The following is a 19,306-nucleotide window of genomic DNA, read 5'->3' as shown; positions in this document are numbered from 1 at the left end:
AAAATTTTAGCCATTCTAATAGGTGTGTAGTGATATTTCGTTCTGGATTTAATTTGCATTTCCCTAATGACTAATGATGTTGAGCATCTATTAATGTGATTCTTTGCCATCCTTGTATCTAATCAAGTTGCCATTTCAAGATCTTTTGCTCATCAAAAAAATTGGGTTGTTTATTATTATTGAGTTGTAAAGATTCTTTATATATTTTGGATATAAGGTTTTTATCAGATATATTATTTTCTCCTAGTCTGTGATTTGTCTTTTTATTCCCTTAACAATGTCTTTTGAAGAGCAGAGTTTCTTAATTTTGATGAAGTTCGATTAATCCTTTTTTTCATAGATAAGATCACGAATATTTTTTCCTATATTTTTTCTATAAATTTTATAGCTTTAGGTATACATTTAGATCTATGATTCATTTTGAGTTAATTTTTTTATATGGTGTGTGGTATGGGTAGCGATTTATTTTTTTGCACATGAATATCCAGTTGTTTTAGCACTATTTGTTGAAAAGACTGTCCTTTCTCCATGGAATTGCCTTTGCTACTTTGTTATACTCTTTCAGAATTGTTTTAGGTATTCTAGTTCTTTTATCTTTCCAGACAAAATTTTAGAATCAGCTTATTGATTTCTACAAAAAGTCCTGCTGGGGTTTTTCTTGGAATTTTGTGCTGAGTCTCTATAGCAGTTTGGGAAGAATTGCTATCTTAACTGTATTAAGTCTTCCAATCATGTTGGTGGATTTTTAATTAAAACTTTACAGAGAGTGGAGTGGAGCATTGATGCCTACTCTAGTTGTTTAGTAATAATCATACTGAAATTAACCCTTGAAGAACAAGTTCTCAGTTTATTTAATGCTCTGTTTGAAAGTGGTTCTTAGTGAGGGAAGAATCTTTAGTATCATGGAGGAGTGAGATTCTAATTCTTTCTTTCAAAGGCTTGATCTGGAACCCCTACAAGATAGCTGGCTCAGCCTTTGAAAGGAAGGAAAGGGGAAACTTTCCCAGATGAACTTCATAAATGAGGCCAAGTGCCCTTGATAGGAATTTTCTATCCTCAGGTTAAGAAATCTCCAGGTTAAGGAGAGAACTACCAAGGAGGATTTCTGACCTCACATCTCATCCTCATTTGCTTTGGTTTCTTCCAGCTCTGCAGCATTGGGCTAACTGTTGAGAGTGGGCAGTAGGGGAAACAGATTTAACTGAACCACAGCATGGGAGGTGTGCCTGCCTCCAGGCTAGCTGCTTAGATCACTCAAAGAGCTTTCAGACAAAGGAGTTGAGACATTAAATATGAAAATAGGCTCTGCCGATTTCTCAGTAGCCTGGACGAAATGCCTGCTAGGATTGGTAAAAGTGAGGCAAGTCAGCAGATGATGTCGCATGTTAGTACATATTAAATTTTGCCTGCTTTTCCACTAATGTCATTATCTTAGGCAGCTTTTATGAATTAATTCATCAGTTTTCAAAAAGGCCATGTTAATGAGACTACCAGAGCTCTCAGCTCCTCCTTTATAATTGAGGCAACTACAATGTGAGGGCTGGGATAGGAGATTTTTTTTTAATTACATTTTAAAATTACATTCATTTTAGCTCCCTGGAAAGAAAATTTTCAAATAATAGAAAAGTGAATACACACAAAATGCTCAGATTCTTCTCACCTCTCTGCTACTCACAGTTGCCATTGGTGGCCATAGTTTGAAAGTATGCTGTATGCTTCAGGCCCTTTGCTATCTTAATATAAAAGTGACCATGTGAGATTTTGTTTGTTTTTTAACCTAAAATAGGATCATATTTTACAAACTATTTTGCAGACTTTTTTTTTACAATTTACCTTGTTCATAGATCATAAATACAGTTTTGTCACAGTCCTAAAATCTACCTTATTCTTTTAAAATTTTTGTTAAATATCCCATAACTCATTTTTCTATTCTCTAGCTGATGTATGTTTAAGTTGTCTTCAGTATTATTTCTGTTATAATTTATGCTGCTGTGGCATTCCATACAGACATTCTTACATGCTTATACGAGTATTTCTCTAAAAGACATTGATAGAAAGTAGAATTAGCAGGTCAAAGTGTAGGTACATGTCTAGATCTAATTGGTGGAGCCACATGGCCCTTCCTTAATGGTGAACGAGCATGCTCTTGTCCCTATACCTTTACTAACATGGAATATTATCACTTTTTAATGCTTTTCACCATGGTAAGAAAAAAAAGTGACTTTAGAATTTGGCATTTGCCTGATCTAGTGAAATTGAGCACCTTATCTTACTGATTAGTATTATATATTTAGTCTATGAGTTGCCTATCTTTTTCCTTTCCATTTTTCTACTTAGAAACTAATGGTAGTAGAAATACTTTGCATAAATACCGAAAATATTTGACCAGAGTGGCACTCAGAGGAAAGTTTTTATCCTTAAATTCATTTGTTAAAAAATAAGAAAGACTGAAACTTAACCAAAAGAAAGTATCAGAGAGGAATTAATAAAGATAAAAGCAGATAGTACACATCACCTACTTTATGGTATGCATGTACACCTCAGTTAAACACAGAAAGAAAAAAAGGAAAACAAAGAATGAAATTAAAAAACAAAAAAAGCAATAGACTTGAATATTGCAATGAAAACTTGTGTTTTTTAAAATATCTCGACATTTCTGATCAAGAAAAGGGAAATACAACATGTAGGAATAATATAAGAAATATATAACCATAAATGCAGAGATTTTAAAAATAAATAGAAAGAATTTATAAGAATAAATTTTTTTATTTGGTTAGTTAGAAGTTGCTACCATCCTCCTGGGATGAATTGTCTGGGTGAGTTATTGGTCCATCACAATGACTAGTTGAGGAAGGGTTACTACTGGCATTCAGTGCCCAGTGACCAGGAATCCTAAGCATCTTGCACCATGCAGGACAAACCTTCACAGTGAAAAATCTTCCCACCCAGAAATGCCATTTGTGTCTGTAGAAATGACAAAAACTGACAGAAGGAGAAGGCTTTAATAGATCTGTGAAGTAGAAAGCCCATCTCCCCTCTCCCACAAAGGCACTAGGCCCAGATGGTTTTATGACAGTTTTATCCGACTAGATATTCCTCTGTTATTTCAATTGTTTCCAATGTAGAAAAAGTCTTCTGAAATCTTTATACAGGACTAGCATAGCAGAGCAATGTTTTGTGTATCACTTATTTCTCTATAGTGTTTAACTCTTTGCCCACTGGACATTGGGGGCCTGCTACTGCTCAGAGAAACAGTGGACAACTTTCCAGGTTTGCTAGCAAATAGGAAAGTAGCCAGGAGCTCTAAAAGTCATTGTTCTCTCTGGTGCTTTTCTGCAGCATCCACTAATAGTGCTTAGGTCCAGGTGAAGTGGTTACTTAACTTAGGACAGTGATGCATGATTATCTGAAGACAGTGATATATGTGGACTCTTTGGCACACAGCTACACTTTGGAGGTTTTAAGAAGCAGTTAAATCAGTATTCCTGAGAGCTGTGCATTTAGGTCCACGTGAAGTTTGTGCACGAGTATGAAGACCTCAGTCTTCTTGGAGGGGAGGAAAATGTTATTTTAGCTTCTCCCTCTACTCCCACATCCAAAGGGCTGCCAACTTCTGAGCCTTCGGGGAATTCTATAGTGGGAGTTTTGGCTTTTCCCTTTGGCAGCTTGGGATTGAGTTTTCTTGGGGGTGCTTTCATTTGCACATCTTTTAGAAGGAGGCCCACTTTTACTATTAGTTTAGTAAGACTTTGGGAAGAAGATTTAAATAAGTACCTGTATTCAGTCCACCATCTTTGCCGGGAAGTCCAGGCTAGATATTCTTGGTAGATTCCAAGGTATAAATTTGGGTGCTTTTCCCAAAGGCAAAAAATGTAAATGAGAGAGTTTAACAATTAAGCCTCATCTTCAGCAGCTTCCTCTTCTCTCACCCCTTGCATTAGAGGAGCCCTACTATATAACTGTCGTGCTCTTATCAATTTATATTTCTGAGTTGGAATAGTTTACTTTTCTTTCCATTATGGAACAAGTTAGAACTTTGTCAGCTATGCATCTATATTTTCTTTCACCAAATGTATCGACAGCCATTATATACAATATGTATACATGAGACATAAGTAAAATAATCATAAAAGGGCAGAATATGTTAAATTCATGTAAAGTGGTATAAAAGTAATTTCAGAGTTCAAAGAGGAATAAATAATGTCAGTGTAAGAGATCAGGGATGGCTTTATGAAAGAAGTGCATTTGAGCTGAACCCAAAAACAGAGAATTGTACTTGATCGGCAGAAATAAGGAGGAAAGAGAGGGCCTTCCAGGCAGAGGGAGTGGCATAAATAACAGTAAGATGACAGGAGACGATAGCATGTTTGGAGAATGGAAAATAATCTAGTCCTCGAACAAAGGACTAGTCGTAGAATATTGGATCTCAAATGGCAGTCTTTATTCCAAAGACCATGAAGTATTGTTGAAGCTTTTTGAATGAGGTGACAGGATAGAAGCCACACTGTAAGTACAATCGTCACTTGGTATCCTCAGGGGATTTGTTCCAGGATACCCCCAGATACCAAAATCCTCAGACGCTCAAGTCCCTTATATAAAATGACATAGTTTTCATATATAACCTACCTGTATCCTCCTGGATACTTTAAATCATCTCTAGATTACTTCTAATACCTAATACAATGTAAATGCTATATAAGTACGATAGTTGCTGGCACATGGTAAATTCAAGTTTTTCTTTTTGGAACTTTCTGGAATTTTTTTTTTCTGAATATTTTCAATATGTGATTGGTTGAATCAACAGATGCAGAACCCATGGATATGGAGCGCTGACTGTTTGTATAATTGTAGAATCTTAGATTGCAGTTAGGAGAGACTGGAGTCAGGAATACCCTGAAGTCAAGAGACTTCAAGGAATCTCTTGAAGGAAATTGGAGCCCAAACTAGGGGGATAATAGAAAGTGATAGAAAGGAGAATATGGATAGCAGAGGCTTTGAAGAGGTAGCATTAACAGGATCTTACAACCAAGTATGGATGATAGAGGAGGAGAGAGTATTGAGGATGATTCTAAGGTTTTGAGCCTGGTTAATTGGGGAAATATTGTGCAACTAACAGAAATAGGGAATTGAAGGAGGGGCGCATTTGAGGAAATACGTTAAGTTCAGTTTTGGATAGGTTAAGTTTGAGATGTTTCAGGTACCAGAATATCCAGATAAAAATACTCCATAAGCACTTGGAAATGTGGGTCTGATGTTCAAGAGAGATGTAATGATTAGAAATACAGATTCATGAATCATCCACATTGAGGTGATGGATAACGTAAGAGAAAATCAATTGCTGAGGGAAAGACTAGAGAGATTGAAGAGGTCAAGAATAGAACTTACTTTTAGAGGAAAATAAAGGAAAAACATGGGAAGATAACCAGGATAATGCAGTGTCTTAGAAGCCAACACGGAACTTCCAAAAACCCCAAAATCACTGTGGTTTAAACAAGATAGAAGTCCAGAAGTAAGGAGTCCAGGGCTAGTATGGCAGTTCATGATGGTCAAGGACCCGGTCTCCTTCTGCCGTCTCATAGTTCAGGATGACTGTTCAAGTTCAAGCTATCAGCACAGGCCAGAGGAAAGGAGAGAAGAAGAGTACTTTCAAGACAGTTCTCAGAAGTTGCACATACCACTCTCACTTATAAAACCCATTGACCAGAGCTTGGTCACATGGCTACACCTAGCCACAAAGATGAGAAATGTAGTCTGTATTCTAGGTGGCTGTGAGCCAATCTAAAAAAAAATCCCATGACCAAGGAAGGAGAGAGTGCATACTGGGGACAACTGGTAAACAGTTTCAAATGATACAGAAAGAGCTAGAAGGATAAAGACTAGAAAAAGGATTGGGCAATTGACCATTGGTAAATCCTAGATGGGGAGATACTTCTCTGAGGCAATTGGGAAGAGATGAAATTATCCCCAGATTTTGACATCATGTTGAAAATAGTTCAGGAAGTTTGATCTAAACCTTCTCAGGAAATTGGTGCGATTATCCTCCAAGAGTATAGGTGCTATGGGAAAGATGACGATTAGAAAAGAGTGGCAGAGGCGAGAAATCGATCTTATGGCGATGTCATAGTTTTCAAGAAGTGAATAAAAGGACGGCTGAGCCTGGTAGTCAGGCTCACATTTGAATTCCTGTCTACCACTTCTTGGCTGGTGGCCTTGAGGAAGCCATTTAACCTCTTTAAGCCTCAGTTTCTACAGGTAAAGTAGGGATACAAATTCTTCCCTCATGGTTGCTGTGACTATTAAAAAAGGACATGCTTTAGCACAGTGTCCGGCACAGAAGAACTAGTACCTAATACTTGGTAGCTATTGGAAGACAGCTGAGTTAAATACATTGGTAGAGGACTCAGTCAGTTGTTTCTTGAGTATTCAGCAGGGCTCAACATTCCAGCAACTGGAGAAGAGAAAGCAAATGGTTGTGAATACCCAGTGTTGGAACTGGCAGAAGATCAAGGGAAACAGAGATGGCAAGTGTGCTATTAAATCAGGCACGGTTAAATATCATGGCTGGTTGGAAACTGATCCAGGCAGAGCTGGTAATATTGAATAGGGGAGTCTGAGGGGCCAGGGGTCCAACAGTAGGCGGTGAATAGACTCTTCAGGAAGAGTTTAGGGAAATAGGGGAGCTGTCAGCTAATCAGGACCAAGTCCAGGTAGAACAGTCCTGAGTCCCACAGCTGGGCTGTGCCCGTGGGTGCTGCTGTGGGTGGAGGTGGTTCCTGAGCCTAGCATCCTCCACTGTGCTGTTACACATCACCCTGAACCAAACTTGCAAGACGGCTGGACCTTCCCTGGCATTTGAGTTTTATTTTGCCTGGTTCATAGGGCCACTTAGAAGAAACCTGTCTCCTTTGTAGAGTCTGGAGAAAGGAAACGAGACTGTTCAGTGTTAGCGTGAAGAGCAGTTTGGAAACGGTTGTAAATGAAAAATGATGATAATGATGGCAGCTTACATTAACTGAACGCATCTTATGGGCCAGCCACGTGCCGAGTTCAGTTACACTGATTAGGTCATTGAATAGCTCAAGACAAATCTTCCGAATAGAGGCTATTTTTATCCCTGTTTAATAGATGAGGAAGAAAAAGTTAGGCGTTAGAGCTGGCCCTTAAGCTCTAGTGTGGCCGAATCCAAAGCGTGTTTAACCATGAGGTTAAATCATTTCCCCTGAAGGCCTGCTACTATTCATGTTTTAATGTCACAGAGCTGGAAGGGAACTTAGGTCGTCTAATCACAGATTCAAACCGTACTAAATCTCAAAGCCCCAGAGAATGCATCCCAGCCGTTCATTTTTTGAAAGAGACCCAGAGAGGAAAAGCCACAGGGCTGGGGCTCCAACTTGGACCTCTTGAATCCCAGTCCAGATCTTCTTCTATTTCTCTTGTTGTCATGGACCAGAAAGGACTCTCAGTCTATTTGTCTTATCAGATCACGATCTCCAGCGAATGTCTGCATAACATACTCGGTGCCTTCTTTCTGAGGAAAGCACGGTGACCCTTCAAAAGCAGCCATGGACTTGGGAGTTCCCTGGACACACACAGTTTCTGATGATCACCACAGTGACTGAGCATCTGGAAGGTTCCAATCCTAAGGGAACAAAGAAAGCAGAACAGCCCGGGAAACTGGAGTACCCCAGCCTTCTCCTCGGAGCCTGAGTATTGATTTAACGTAGCAAGTCCTCACATGAGCTGCATTTTTCAGCCCTCATTTAAAGGGGCAGGGGTGGGCTTCCCTGGTGGCGCAGTGGTTGAGAATCTGCCTGCTAATGCAGGGGACACGGGTTCGAGCCCTGGTCTGGGAGGATCCCACATGCCGCGGAGCGGCTGGGCCCGTGAGCCACAACCACTGAGCCTGTGCGTCTGGAGCCTGTACTCCGCAACGGGAGGGCCCGCGGTAGTGAAAGGCCCACGCACCGCGATGAAGAGCAGCCCCCGCACCGCGATGAAGAGTGGCCCCCGCTTGCCACAACTAGAGAAAGCCCTCGCACGAAATGAAGACCCAACACAGCCAAAAATAAGTAAATAAATAAATAAAGTAGCTATGAAAAAATAAATAAATAAATAAAGGGGGAGAGGTGACTGAAAATGGGTAAATGTTAAAATGTTATTATTCAGAAGCCCTTGAGAATCCCCATGGATCATGATAGTAGTTAAAATGCAGCATAGAAGACCCCTTGCTTAAGCAGGTCACAGGATAAAAGAAAAATGCACACCCAGAATGAATAAAAATGGAAAGTCGAAGGGACTGGGAATTAGCATGCTGGAGTGTCCTAGTATTCAGTGGAGCAGCTGGCCTTGATGTATGGGGAGAGTAAGGACACAGCCCTCCCCGTGTCCTGCTTTGTTTCTCTCCTAGAAGGGCAGGTTGTGAGGAGTGCTGGGGGCAGCATGGGAGGAGGGATGGAAAAGCTGTGGAGTTCCCAGGGTGGGAGCATAGTGATTCTCAGTTGAAGGAAGACCTTGGGCCTGAGGGTTCTCTTCTGCGAGCCTGCGAGTCCACGAGCCCCTGGGCACAAGGTTCCTGTCACTGATTTTTCTAAAGTGTTTCCACTTCTCTTTAAGCCTGTCAAGGCCTTTCTTCTCCTTCAATACCCAGCTCAAAAATCTACCTCTTCTGAGAAGCCTCCTGGTTCAAAGTTACCACACTCTCCTTTCTGCTCACTGCACAGTGCATTTGGTTTATACTTTTCTTAAAGCATGTATTAATCTTTGCCTTGCATTCTAGTCATTTCTCTATATGCTGGTCTCTTCCAATAGCTGGTAAGCTCGTGGAGCAGAGTCCTTGTCTTCATCTTTATATCTTCAGGTGCCCCCTGAAGACAGACATTGTGCACATGCGGATTGTGGGAATGGGTGGTTACAGTGGCAGTTCTGGGGCCCATCTCAGTTTCTCACTTCAGCATTCTCATTGTGTTACCTTCTGTCCCCTCCTTCTGCTGTCGAGAGTTACAAGGATGATGAAGGCAATGGATGTTGGTACTTGTCACGTACATTGTCGCTGAAGATCCCTGTGATGAATCTGTGAGGAACAGAGAAGTAGTTGGTCTCATCTGTGAGCAGAATATGTTGTTATGGATCCTGTGTGGAGAATAATAACAGTTGTTACCATCTATTGAGAGCTGGCATGTGCCAGGCATGGTCCTAAATGCTTCACATATATAATTTAATTCTCATAACAAGCTTATGAAATAAGTACTATTAAGATCCCAAAATTATCGATGACAATACCAGGCACAGAAAAGTTAGGTAATTTGCTCAAGATCTGGCTTTTGGGGGAAAAAGAAAAAAAAAATCTAGCTTTTGATCAGTACATTATATTGCTAACATCTTGTCCCTAAGAGACCTAATATTGTCCTGACTTTACAGAAGGAAGGGACCATTGTGTAGATCTTTTCCCACTCATTGATTTGCCAGGAAATCTAACTTAGCCTTGGATATAGTTTTTTATGGGAAAGAGAACACCAGCTTGTTGAGATCCTGAGGTTCTTAGATCTTGACAAGCTTTTCAAATACCAAGGTGTCTTTCCTAGGGAATTGCCTGGGCAAGTTGTCTCATTATGAGCATCCCTTTCCATGATTTCTTCTACTCTGGTGGATTGTGTTTTCTCTAATGGGATTATGACCCTCAGAAATTCTTGCTCTTCACATATTTCCTCCTTCCATAAGTTCCATAAGTTCCTTCTTTCTGCCCACTTCCTTCCTCCAGCGTCTGTCTGGTACTGAGCTCTTGGCATCTGTCCCTCTTTCTCCATTGATGACTGGCATGAATGCGTGGCTGTTGGACAGGGCCTTCATTGTTGGCTCCCCCAGCAGCAGTCAGAACATTCCCTGTGGCCTGGGTTCCGAGGTCCACCCAGGCAGTGTGAGCCTGGCTCACTCCCAGTTCTGGACTGGTGTTTTTCTTTTGTTGTTGGACTCCCATCTCCTCAAAAAACTTGTTAAATAAGGAGATAGAAGCTGGTGCAAAGGAAGAGAAGGCTGTGCTCCTGTTATCGGCGCTCCCTTTCGAGTTCAGAGGCAGACAGGGGGACACTGCACCTTGGGCCAGAATCTGGAGGAAGTCAGCCATCAGAATATGGTCCTGGAGGTGGCGAATTTCGCACCCTGGTTGACTCTCCCCATCAACCTCTCCTAGGAAGTCCCACTGGCCCGAACCACCATTAGGTGGTCATGTGGTCCCACTGTGCAGCCCTACAGGGCACTTCTTGCACGCTGTCAGTTGTCATACGTGGTGTTCATAGCCTGGAAGTCAGGGCTTCCTGGGGCCTGAGTGAAGCTGTGTGGAACTCTTATGTACTCAGCACATCTTCTTCCCTAGAGACATGATTCAGGATGTTCAGTGCTTGTTCAGTGCTCTGGACTTGACCTTTGGGGTGTGGGGTGTGTGAGTTCAGGGTGTGAAAGTCCTGAAGCAGTCAAGTATAGAGGAAGGAGATGGCCAAAGTTCATACTTCTGGGCTCCTGTGGATAAGTAATCAGAGCCATAACGTGGACTTGGCTGCCCCCTCAGCAGCCTCTGCAGAGTTGCCAAAAGCTGAGCCGACTGTGGAGACCAAACTGTTCTTCTTGAGAGGGTGGGGTGCGTGGAACCATATCCCTGCTCAGACCTCAGGGCAGTGGGCTCATTCAGAGAGCTGGTTGTTGGGGTCCTTCCCGAAATGCTGCCCTGGAAGAGCCAGCATTGTAGGACCCTGGCATCATGCTTGGGCAGCGAAGCGTCATAGTTATGAAGCGTGCCCCTCCTCACCTGACTGCCTTGGGGCTGCAGGCCATGATGAGGAAGGGAGGGTGCTGTGCAGGCAGCCCCGGGAGAGACACCCAGGCGGGGCTCTGCAGCACCCCAAGGGGGAAGTGTGCCATCGCAGTACGCTGGAGACTTGGCTTCTCATCACTATCAGAACATAAAAGGGGTTTATAAGGACCATGCAGCCAACCTGTTTATTTTAGATACTGAAGCCCGGCAAGATGTGATCACTGCCAAGGCCACACAGCGAGAGAGCAGAACAGCAGGACCAGAGCCAGGTGCTCAGATGCCTAGGTTAGAGCCTTCTCCCCCACCACTCCGGACAAACCACAGAAGGCCTGAGGGCCTTAGATTTCTCATCTGTAAAAATAGTTGAACTTGACCCTTTGGATTCCAAGATTCTCTGATCTCATGAACAGTTTGGGGAGCTTGGGGCAGACTAGGGAATCATTTGGTGTATATACCGTAGATTCCACTGACAAAGAAAGTAGAGTTGAATATTAGCTGTGGAATGTGAGCTAGTACTGGACACAGGGTTGTCATCTGCCCTGCTGATGTGGGTTAAAATCTCTAATGGTTCTGAGTTCATGCAGGGAGAGCCCCTTGGGTGTCCCAGTGTGATACTGATATTGGACTCTGATTTGGTCAATTATTTATGCTACCTCAGGGCAGAGGTATTTGATACCTCGGGGGAGTGTACAGTAGTAGTTGGCCTCACGAGCCAGTAGTGTCAGGTTTCTGGGATGTTAGGGCTGTCTCAGAAGAACTGCACATGTCTCTTGGCATTGACAAATCAGACCATTTTGATTTCAGTGGATCAACTAAGGTTAAACTTAAACAAATAGGAGCAGCTGGGAGGCTTTGGAAGGAGTGAGATGTGTACATTCTCAAAAAAAAAAAAAAGAAAAGAAAGAAAAGAAAAGAGAAAGAAAAAAGAAAGAGAGAAAAAAAAAAGTAGAAAAGTCTGTACTCCCTGAGGAAGGAAGGATGAGGCGTGGAACTCTGAATCGCCCCCCTCTGAGGAAGGAAGCAGTTATTTCTCTGCTGGTTTGTTTTGTACTTTCAGTTAAGGAATTCCAGAAGTTGCAGGTTGTGGATCATGACTTCCATTTTTTTCCCTCTGTTGCTGCTTGCCAGAGGAAGGGGGGGAGTGGGGGGGCGGGTGGCTCTAAATAACACTTTGGCCTTTATGGAAATGTATCAGATGTTCCAGGAGTGAGTCTCGCTTGCTTGTGCTTGCTTGCTCTCTTTCGCGCGCGCGTGCTCTCTCTCTCTCTCTCACTTTTGCTCCGTGTTCACTCACTCTCTCCTCACTTGTGTCCTTTCTGTGGGATATAGTTAGCACCTCTTGTCGCCTTATATAGCAAGGTCTGGTCGTTAATGTTAACAGAAATCTAACAACAAGGAAGGCTGCCAGATAGCATTAATCAGGCCAGTGTTTGGAATTTCATAAATGCTCTGACTTTGGGTACAAATTGGACATTAAGAACAATATGAAACTGTTTTCTGCCTTCCTCTCTCCCCTTCTCTCCCTCTGTCCTCTCCCCAGACGATCCAACTTCTCTCTCTTTCCCTCTGCTTTTGAATTCCTCTGCTCGGCCGTGCGCTTGCTGCATTGGAACTTTGTTGGTTTTTGCCGTGTTTAATTTTGTTATTTCTCTGTCTCTCTGTCCACTCCAAGACCACAGGCAGAGCAGCGGCAGCCGGAGCCAGGACTCTGCAGAGGGGCAGGACGGGCAGGTCCCGGAGCAGTTCTCAGGTCTCCTCCACGGCTCCTCCCCAGTGTGTGAGGCGGGGCAGGACCCTTTCCAGCTGCTTCCAGCCCCTGGCCAGAGCCATCAAGAAGGGTCCCCCGCTCAGGGTGCCCGCCCCGAGGCAGGCATGCAGCTGGAGGAGACGGGCGGGCGCACGTCCGGAGCCTCCGCGCCCCGCGTGCCGGACCAGAGTAAGAGAGTGGGCTATCCGGCCGGCCTGCCTCCCGCCCACAGCCAGACGCACCCCGAAACTTCGACGCGCACCGCATCTCCACACCCTGGGGGTGCCGAGGAAGAAGGCGACCGGAGCGGGGCCAGAAGCCGAGCCCCTCCCACCGGCAGACCCAAAGCTGAGCTCAAACTCAGCCGCAGCTTGTCCAAGTCTGACTCTGATCTCCTGACCTGCTCACCCACGGAGGACGCTACGATGGGGAGCCGGAGCGAGTCCCTGTCCAACTGCAGCATCGGGAAGAAGAGGCTGGAGAAGTCTCCCTCCTTTGCCTCCGAGTGGGATGAGGTAAGGCCGCGTGATGTCTCGGAGAGCTGGGCTGGCTGAGCCCCCCGCGCTCCCCTGGGTGCTGACGCCCAGGCCAGGATGTGGGCCAGGGCTGCCCTGCTTCCCTCACACTTCAACCAGAGTGTTTCTGACAGCTGGGAGGGAGGCAGGTGCCAGGGAGCCAGGTCAGGGGTCTTCCTGCCTGTGTGGCAGAGGACAGGTCCACTCATGGTTAATCTGGAGGGTGGAGGCCCAGCAGAGCAGGACTGAGGGAGAGGCAGTTCCTAGAAATGATATGCTATTTGGAAATATTTGGATCCCATCAGCCCCACTGAGGGAGCCAGGCTCACCCTGAAGATGCTTCAGAAGAGCTAGAGTGCTTCCTATGAGTTTTCAGGAGGAAGAGGGAAGATCCTGAGTTGGGGGGAGGGGGCTTTGGGAGAAGCTGCTGAAAGGGGATCAGAAGGGGGATTTTCTGTTTCCCGCAGCTCGTGATTATTCTTACTGTGTTTCCCAGGAAGACCGAATGATCTCCCCGCAGAAGCGTTCTGCCCATCCCACATTCCTGGGTTGGCGGGGCAGAGGGCTAGGTGGTTCAGGAAACAAAGAGAGATTAGTGAGGAGAAAACATTTGGAGTCTGAGGCCCAGGTTCCTTTCATAGCCATTGTTATAGAATAGTTAGAAATATGTGCCCAAATATTTTTCAGTGACCTGTGACATGTCTTCCTGGGCAGAAGAATGTGTTTCTCAAAGATGGGTAAACACACAGGGAATGTTCAAGTACTACCCTTGAAAGCTTCTTGCTGGGAGGAAGCTGACTTTGAAGCAGGCTGGATCTGTCTCCCCGGAACATTTTCAAGAGATGAATTTAGCACTTGAAGAGGAGGGGACCACTGCAGCTGGCATGTCCATTTGAACACTCTGTAGACTAAATGCCCTACCCAGCCCATCCGGGTTGCAGCTGCAAAAGTTATGTAAACCAAAGCTAATCCCATTCCCAATGTGGGAACAGGGCGGGGCCGATCCCTCCAGCACTCATCTCCAGATATGATGAGGTTTAGGACTCTGTTTAGTCAGGGACAGGAAGATCCTGTGCCAGAGAAGGTCTTCACTATTTAGTAAACCAGAATTTGGTAAGCCTGTGCTAGATGCCAGGCCACTTAAGGAAAATCAGTTTGTGTTCAAGAGCGCCTGGGGCCAGAAGATTACACACAGGAGAGTAGGTGTTTGTAGGAAAGTGTGCTCTACCTTTGTTTTTCAAAATGGAGTTTTACTAATTTACAGTCAAGTATAGGATAAGGCAGCTTAAGAGTAAGATAAATGCAATATTCTCTGAAATGGCAGGAGAGATCAATAGAGAAAAACATTAGTGGGGGTGGGGTGGGCAGAGGCAAGGGGTACGAGAGGGTGGAAAGGGCTTTAGGAAAGATCACAGAGAAGTGGCATTGGACATGGAATTAAAGAACCAAGTGTTTTGGTTAGAACCAGATTGAAACCATAGGATGAAGAAAGGGCATTGAGGTGGAGAGAAAAGCATGAGCAAGGGCGTGGAGCTGGGAAAGCTTAGGTCATTTGGTTTCTACAGAGTGTAGAGTTTGTACAAGGAGAGTAAGAAATAATGGTAGAAAGTGAAATTGAGACCAGACAGTGAGAGGACCTTGAACATGAGGCTGAGAAGTGAGTATTTGATTTGATATCAAGGCAGTATCTCAGAATCCTCCAAATGGGCTGGAAGACAGCTTTACCAATCTAACCATAATCTTCTTTATGGCTCTACCCTGAGCATATCCTCCACCCCAAGAAGTCGCTGGGCGATTCTGCACGGGATATCCAGGCCCTGTTGGCATGCAGCATTTCCAGGCAGTGTTATGGGCTCCACCATTTCCTCCTGGAAAAGAAACACACAATCACCGAGGCACAGCCCAGTTTAATTGAAGTTGGCTGTTTGGGCTAATATATCAGTGGTCTCCTGACATCTTAATGAGAGGAGGTTTATATGCTGATATTTCCTTTGTGGGTAGAGATTGCAGGTGGATCCAGTGAACCCAGGGACTGTTCGAGGTCTAGGTGTCCTGGCCAAGGCTGTAGTGTGGCTAACCACCAGAAGCACTGTTACATTTTAAGTGTGAAAAAAGTAAAGGCAATTGAGGTCTTATTGGAAAGAATTCAGAAGAGCAAGCTTTGCTTGCGTAGTAAACATTAACACGGCCCTTTATGTGTAACCCTTCAATATTGTTTTTGAGTCATATTATACTTGGTTTTTGTGGCTATCTCTGTCTAAAGAGAAACTTCAGGAGTGTTTCCCCCACTGGTTGGCCCTAAACGCAGGGCTTGGGCAGACTTCCTAGAACCCGGCACTAGTTAACGGCTGCTCGCCACTACCCTGAACCATGCCTGAAGGCTGCTTTGCCTGTATCTTGTGCTTCACGACTTTTTTTCTTTGTCGTCGTTAGATCCCCAGGAGGTAGGGAAGGCTGCTGTGAAGCAGCTGTGGACCAGCTCAGCTGTTCACCGTGGGGCCTGGGAGGAAGAGGGAGGCTCTGGGCCCAGGCAGCTGCGATGCCAGCACAGATGGAGTTGTGTGCAGGCTAGCCAGGCTGCTCCTGGAAGGCAGTGCAGGGTAGCACGCGGGGCTCCTCTCCCAAGTCAGCAGATCCCGCTTGGAGCCCCAGCTCCATCGACTCCGCCTTCATGTGTGAGGCCCCAGGAAGCCTCGATGTTGTTATCTTTATCTGTGAAACAGAGGTGGTCAAATCTGTGTTTCAGAGGTGTTTTTACCAATTAGGTATGTGTTTCACTGCCCAGCACAGTGCCTAGTATGCATGAAGTATTGAGTGAATGGTAGATATTAATATTATTATTGTGCCTGCAGCTTTGGAGAAAGAGAACTGGGGCGTGGAGTGTCTTCAGACCTTTAAAAAGGCAGAGCTTTGGGATGGATGGTCCAGTGGTGGAGTTCAAGCCCTTCAGCCTGTAACCTCCTGCACTACTCTGCCCCACCCAAGACGGAAGAGCCCGCCCCGCCTGGCAAAGTAGGGCAGGCGCCACCCCCCCACCCCCCCCACCCCGCCATTGTTCTTTGAGAAATTAATGAGCCTTTCTGCCTGGCTCCCTGAGAGAGGAGAGGTTAGAGAGCAACCTGCAGCCTCTCTACTGTTTATTGTTCCGATGCACCTTCTGCATCCGGGGCAGCAGTGGCCACTTGACTGGCTGGGTGTTTGGGATAATGATGTATAGTTGGGGAATATGCGCAGTGGATGGTCACTTTGTCCACGTACAGCCTGCTCCTCATAGGTGTTAACACGGCCCTTGTCGATTGCCCTGAACTAAGGACTTCTGAAAGTTAGCCTGGTTAAGGGAAACCTCTGAGACAGTATCCAATAGTGACACTTGTATTCTCCGTATTTTCTGTTAAATTTCTGGTAACAAAGAAGGAACAGTTTGCTTTTAAAAGTGCTCAGCCTAAGAGGAGCTCTAAATCCCAGCTTCAGTAGATACTTTCCATGTTCTGCAGTCAAGTCAGCGCCCTCTTTGTCTTAATGATCCCTTGGGCATCATAGAAGTTAAACTGAGACGCTTAAATAAAACTTTAAAATATAAAGATAAGGAGTGTAGGTGATAAATCACCTACATCTCTCTACATAGTTAACCTCTGTTAACGTTTGATGTATATCCAAATTTGGGGTCTCAGTACATTTGCTGATTTATAATTTGCTTTTCTTACCTAATGGCTGTATACCGTGGCAGTGTCAATAAGATCTGGATTCAGATCCTCATTCTAAAAAGCATAGTATTCTATCCCTGGTTATATCATAAGGTTAGTTAGTTTGTTGTTCTTTAAGCTATTCTCCGATTGTTAGACACCGTCAGGGCATCTTCCTTCTGCCCTTCAGTGCATTCCCTACCCTCTCTACCTGCCTGTGTGCCCCAGGAGGCTGACCCATGTGGACTGCATCACTAGGCCAAGGAAATCTTGGATTGGCTGGGTCCCTCTGCTGAAGACCATCAGTCTTGTGAGAGATCCTTTCCCAGTAGCTGCTCTCTCTGCGTTCTGGTAACCAGCCCCTCCCCTGGACCCTCCTGGTCTGGGGCTCCTGGCTGTGACTAGCTCCCATCCCTTGTTACTCTTTGTCCCCTACGCAAACCTGTATAAATAATCCCTTTATCAAGCTCCTTCAGTTCCCCAGTTCGAATGTGCCTTCTTTTTCCTGCAGGGACCCTGAACGATACGGACATTTCTAGCACGGTTTCTATCAACTCTAAGCAACCATAGATGGCTGTGTGCTGGAGCAGTCAACATGGCTCTTGCATGTAAATTGTAAATTAATCTTCATTTGCAGATGAACCAGAAGGCATGGATATTCAGGGTGCTGGGAGGCAGGAGAAATTCATCATTTAACTCGAAGCCTTTCCCACTTCCAACTCTAAGAAAGAAACCTGTTCTCCTTCCACGGTGTTGGCAGTGTCTGCAGCGTTTCAGCTGTGTGCTCCTGAATCAGTCTCCTGCGCTGCACAATGCACCCGCAGGTACAGACACGCACGCGCGCGCGCGCGCACACACACACACACACACACACACACACACACACACGGCAGCAGCAATCCACATCCGAAATAAACACCTCGCAAGAAGAACAGAAATAACCTCCTGGTCAGATAGTGGTTTGAATATATAACAAGTCTAAGGGGTCAGATAGGTCTCTCACGTACCTGCCTTTGAATGGGATTGAAGCTTAGGAAAGAGAAAACCACAGAAGGCTGCTTGTCTACTTAGCATAAACATTTGAGCCATTTAGAACTTGGCTAAAGGCTTAAGTGATGTTTTGTAATCGGCTTTCATCAATATTAAACTAGTGAGAAATGGGTGAAGTGAAGTGCAGGGGCATGCTTCATATGCATTTTGTGCAAACTGAGAGTAATCTCTGGCCAGGGATCTGGGGAATGTCCTGGTTTCGTCTGAAATGGTAGCTGCGGGGACCCTTGGCCCTTGAATCTCCCCATGAGGAGGGAAGGAACAGCAACCAGGAGGGCACCCTTCCAGGCCAGGTCCCACAGGCCTCGCCCTTTCCAGCAAGCTGTCCAGTTGGAGGCATGATGTCATCAAGAGAAACACTGATTGGTTCAACTCCACAGAGGCTTTGGTTGCTTTTAACCCTTGAGAGTCAGGTGTGCAAGAAGAATGACTTAGATGTAAAACAGAGGGATTTGGGCTTGAATTTCCGCTGACAGTGGCTAAACTTTCCACACCACTGTTCTGCAGTGTGCATTGTTCTTTAACATGTAAACAAGCACGTAGTCCTTTCTGCTGAGCACAGCCCTCCCACTCTAAACAAGAATGTGACCCTCCTACCTCTAGGGACAGATTGGAGCCTGGAGTGTCTATTTACATTGCTTCTGGGTATATACAGTAGTCACAACTTTTATCCTAGAACCTCTACATTTCCTTTGGTTTTAAGTGGTCTGGTAAGACTGAGGGTGTTTTTGTTTTCATATTTTAAAAATAATCTCACTTATTTTATAGGCAGTCCTGAATAAACAATTTTGGCCATTCTGTCTGATAAATCCAAGTGATTTTTTTAGCCTAGATTAAAAATATATATATATATTTATATATATATATATATATGGGCATCTCCATGGCCTTGGTGCTAACAGAAGACGCACCAGAGTGCTGTGAATAAGCTGGAGTCAGTCCTGGCTCTGCAGTTGGCCAGTGATGAGAAGGTCGGTGTGTCCACCCCCGCCCGAGCCTCTCCTGACCATCTCTTGATGACATCATGCCTCCCCCTGGACAGCTTGCTGGAAAGGGCGAGGCAGCTGGGACCTGGCCTGGGAGAGGGTGCCCTCCCGGCTGCTGCCCCTCCACTCCTCATCCCGGGCCTCTTGGACCCTGACTTTTCTCTTTCCTTTCCTCATTTTCACGTTTTTCTCTGCTTCTCCAGATTGCCTCATTGCTGCTTTTCCTATCTTTTTACTCATCTTGCTTCTTTATTTTCATCTCTCTTTTTCCCTTTGCTCCCTCTCCCCTTTTCATCTGTGCTCTTTCCTATCTTTTTTTTTCTTTCCTGTCTTTTTACTTTCTTCCTCCTTTTCTCATTTATTTTTCCTCTTCATTCTTATTTTTACTGGTGGCATCAAGGAGAGGCTTTTCTAACAGCCATTCATTCTCAGCCTTCTCCACCAGGATTTTTCTATTATTTTCTTTCTTTAAAACATTCTTGCCAGGGTTCACCCATTTTTGTATTCTACAGAACACTTAC

General features: G+C 44.7%; 1 protein-coding gene across 13 annotated transcripts in view; it reads left to right on the top strand.

Moving 5' to 3' along the window:
• The window catches only part of ANKS1A (ankyrin repeat and sterile alpha motif domain containing 1A), a 191,653-nt gene that overhangs the window by 103,182 nt on the left and 69,165 nt on the right, over positions 1-19,306 (top strand). For all 13 annotated transcript variants that reach the window (XM_059938876.1, XM_059938882.1, XM_059938881.1 and 10 more), the window contains one exon: positions 12,477-13,066. In XM_059938876.1, coding sequence (XP_059794859.1) covers positions 12,477-13,066 — 590 coding nt within the window. The remainder of the gene's footprint in view (positions 1-12,476; positions 13,067-19,306) is intronic.

Source organism: Balaenoptera ricei, chromosome 11, assembly GCF_028023285.1.
Source record: "Balaenoptera ricei isolate mBalRic1 chromosome 11, mBalRic1.hap2, whole genome shotgun sequence".
NCBI lineage: Eukaryota > Metazoa > Chordata > Mammalia > Artiodactyla > Balaenopteridae > Balaenoptera > Balaenoptera ricei.
This window is presented reverse-complemented; position numbering and strand designations above follow the sequence as displayed.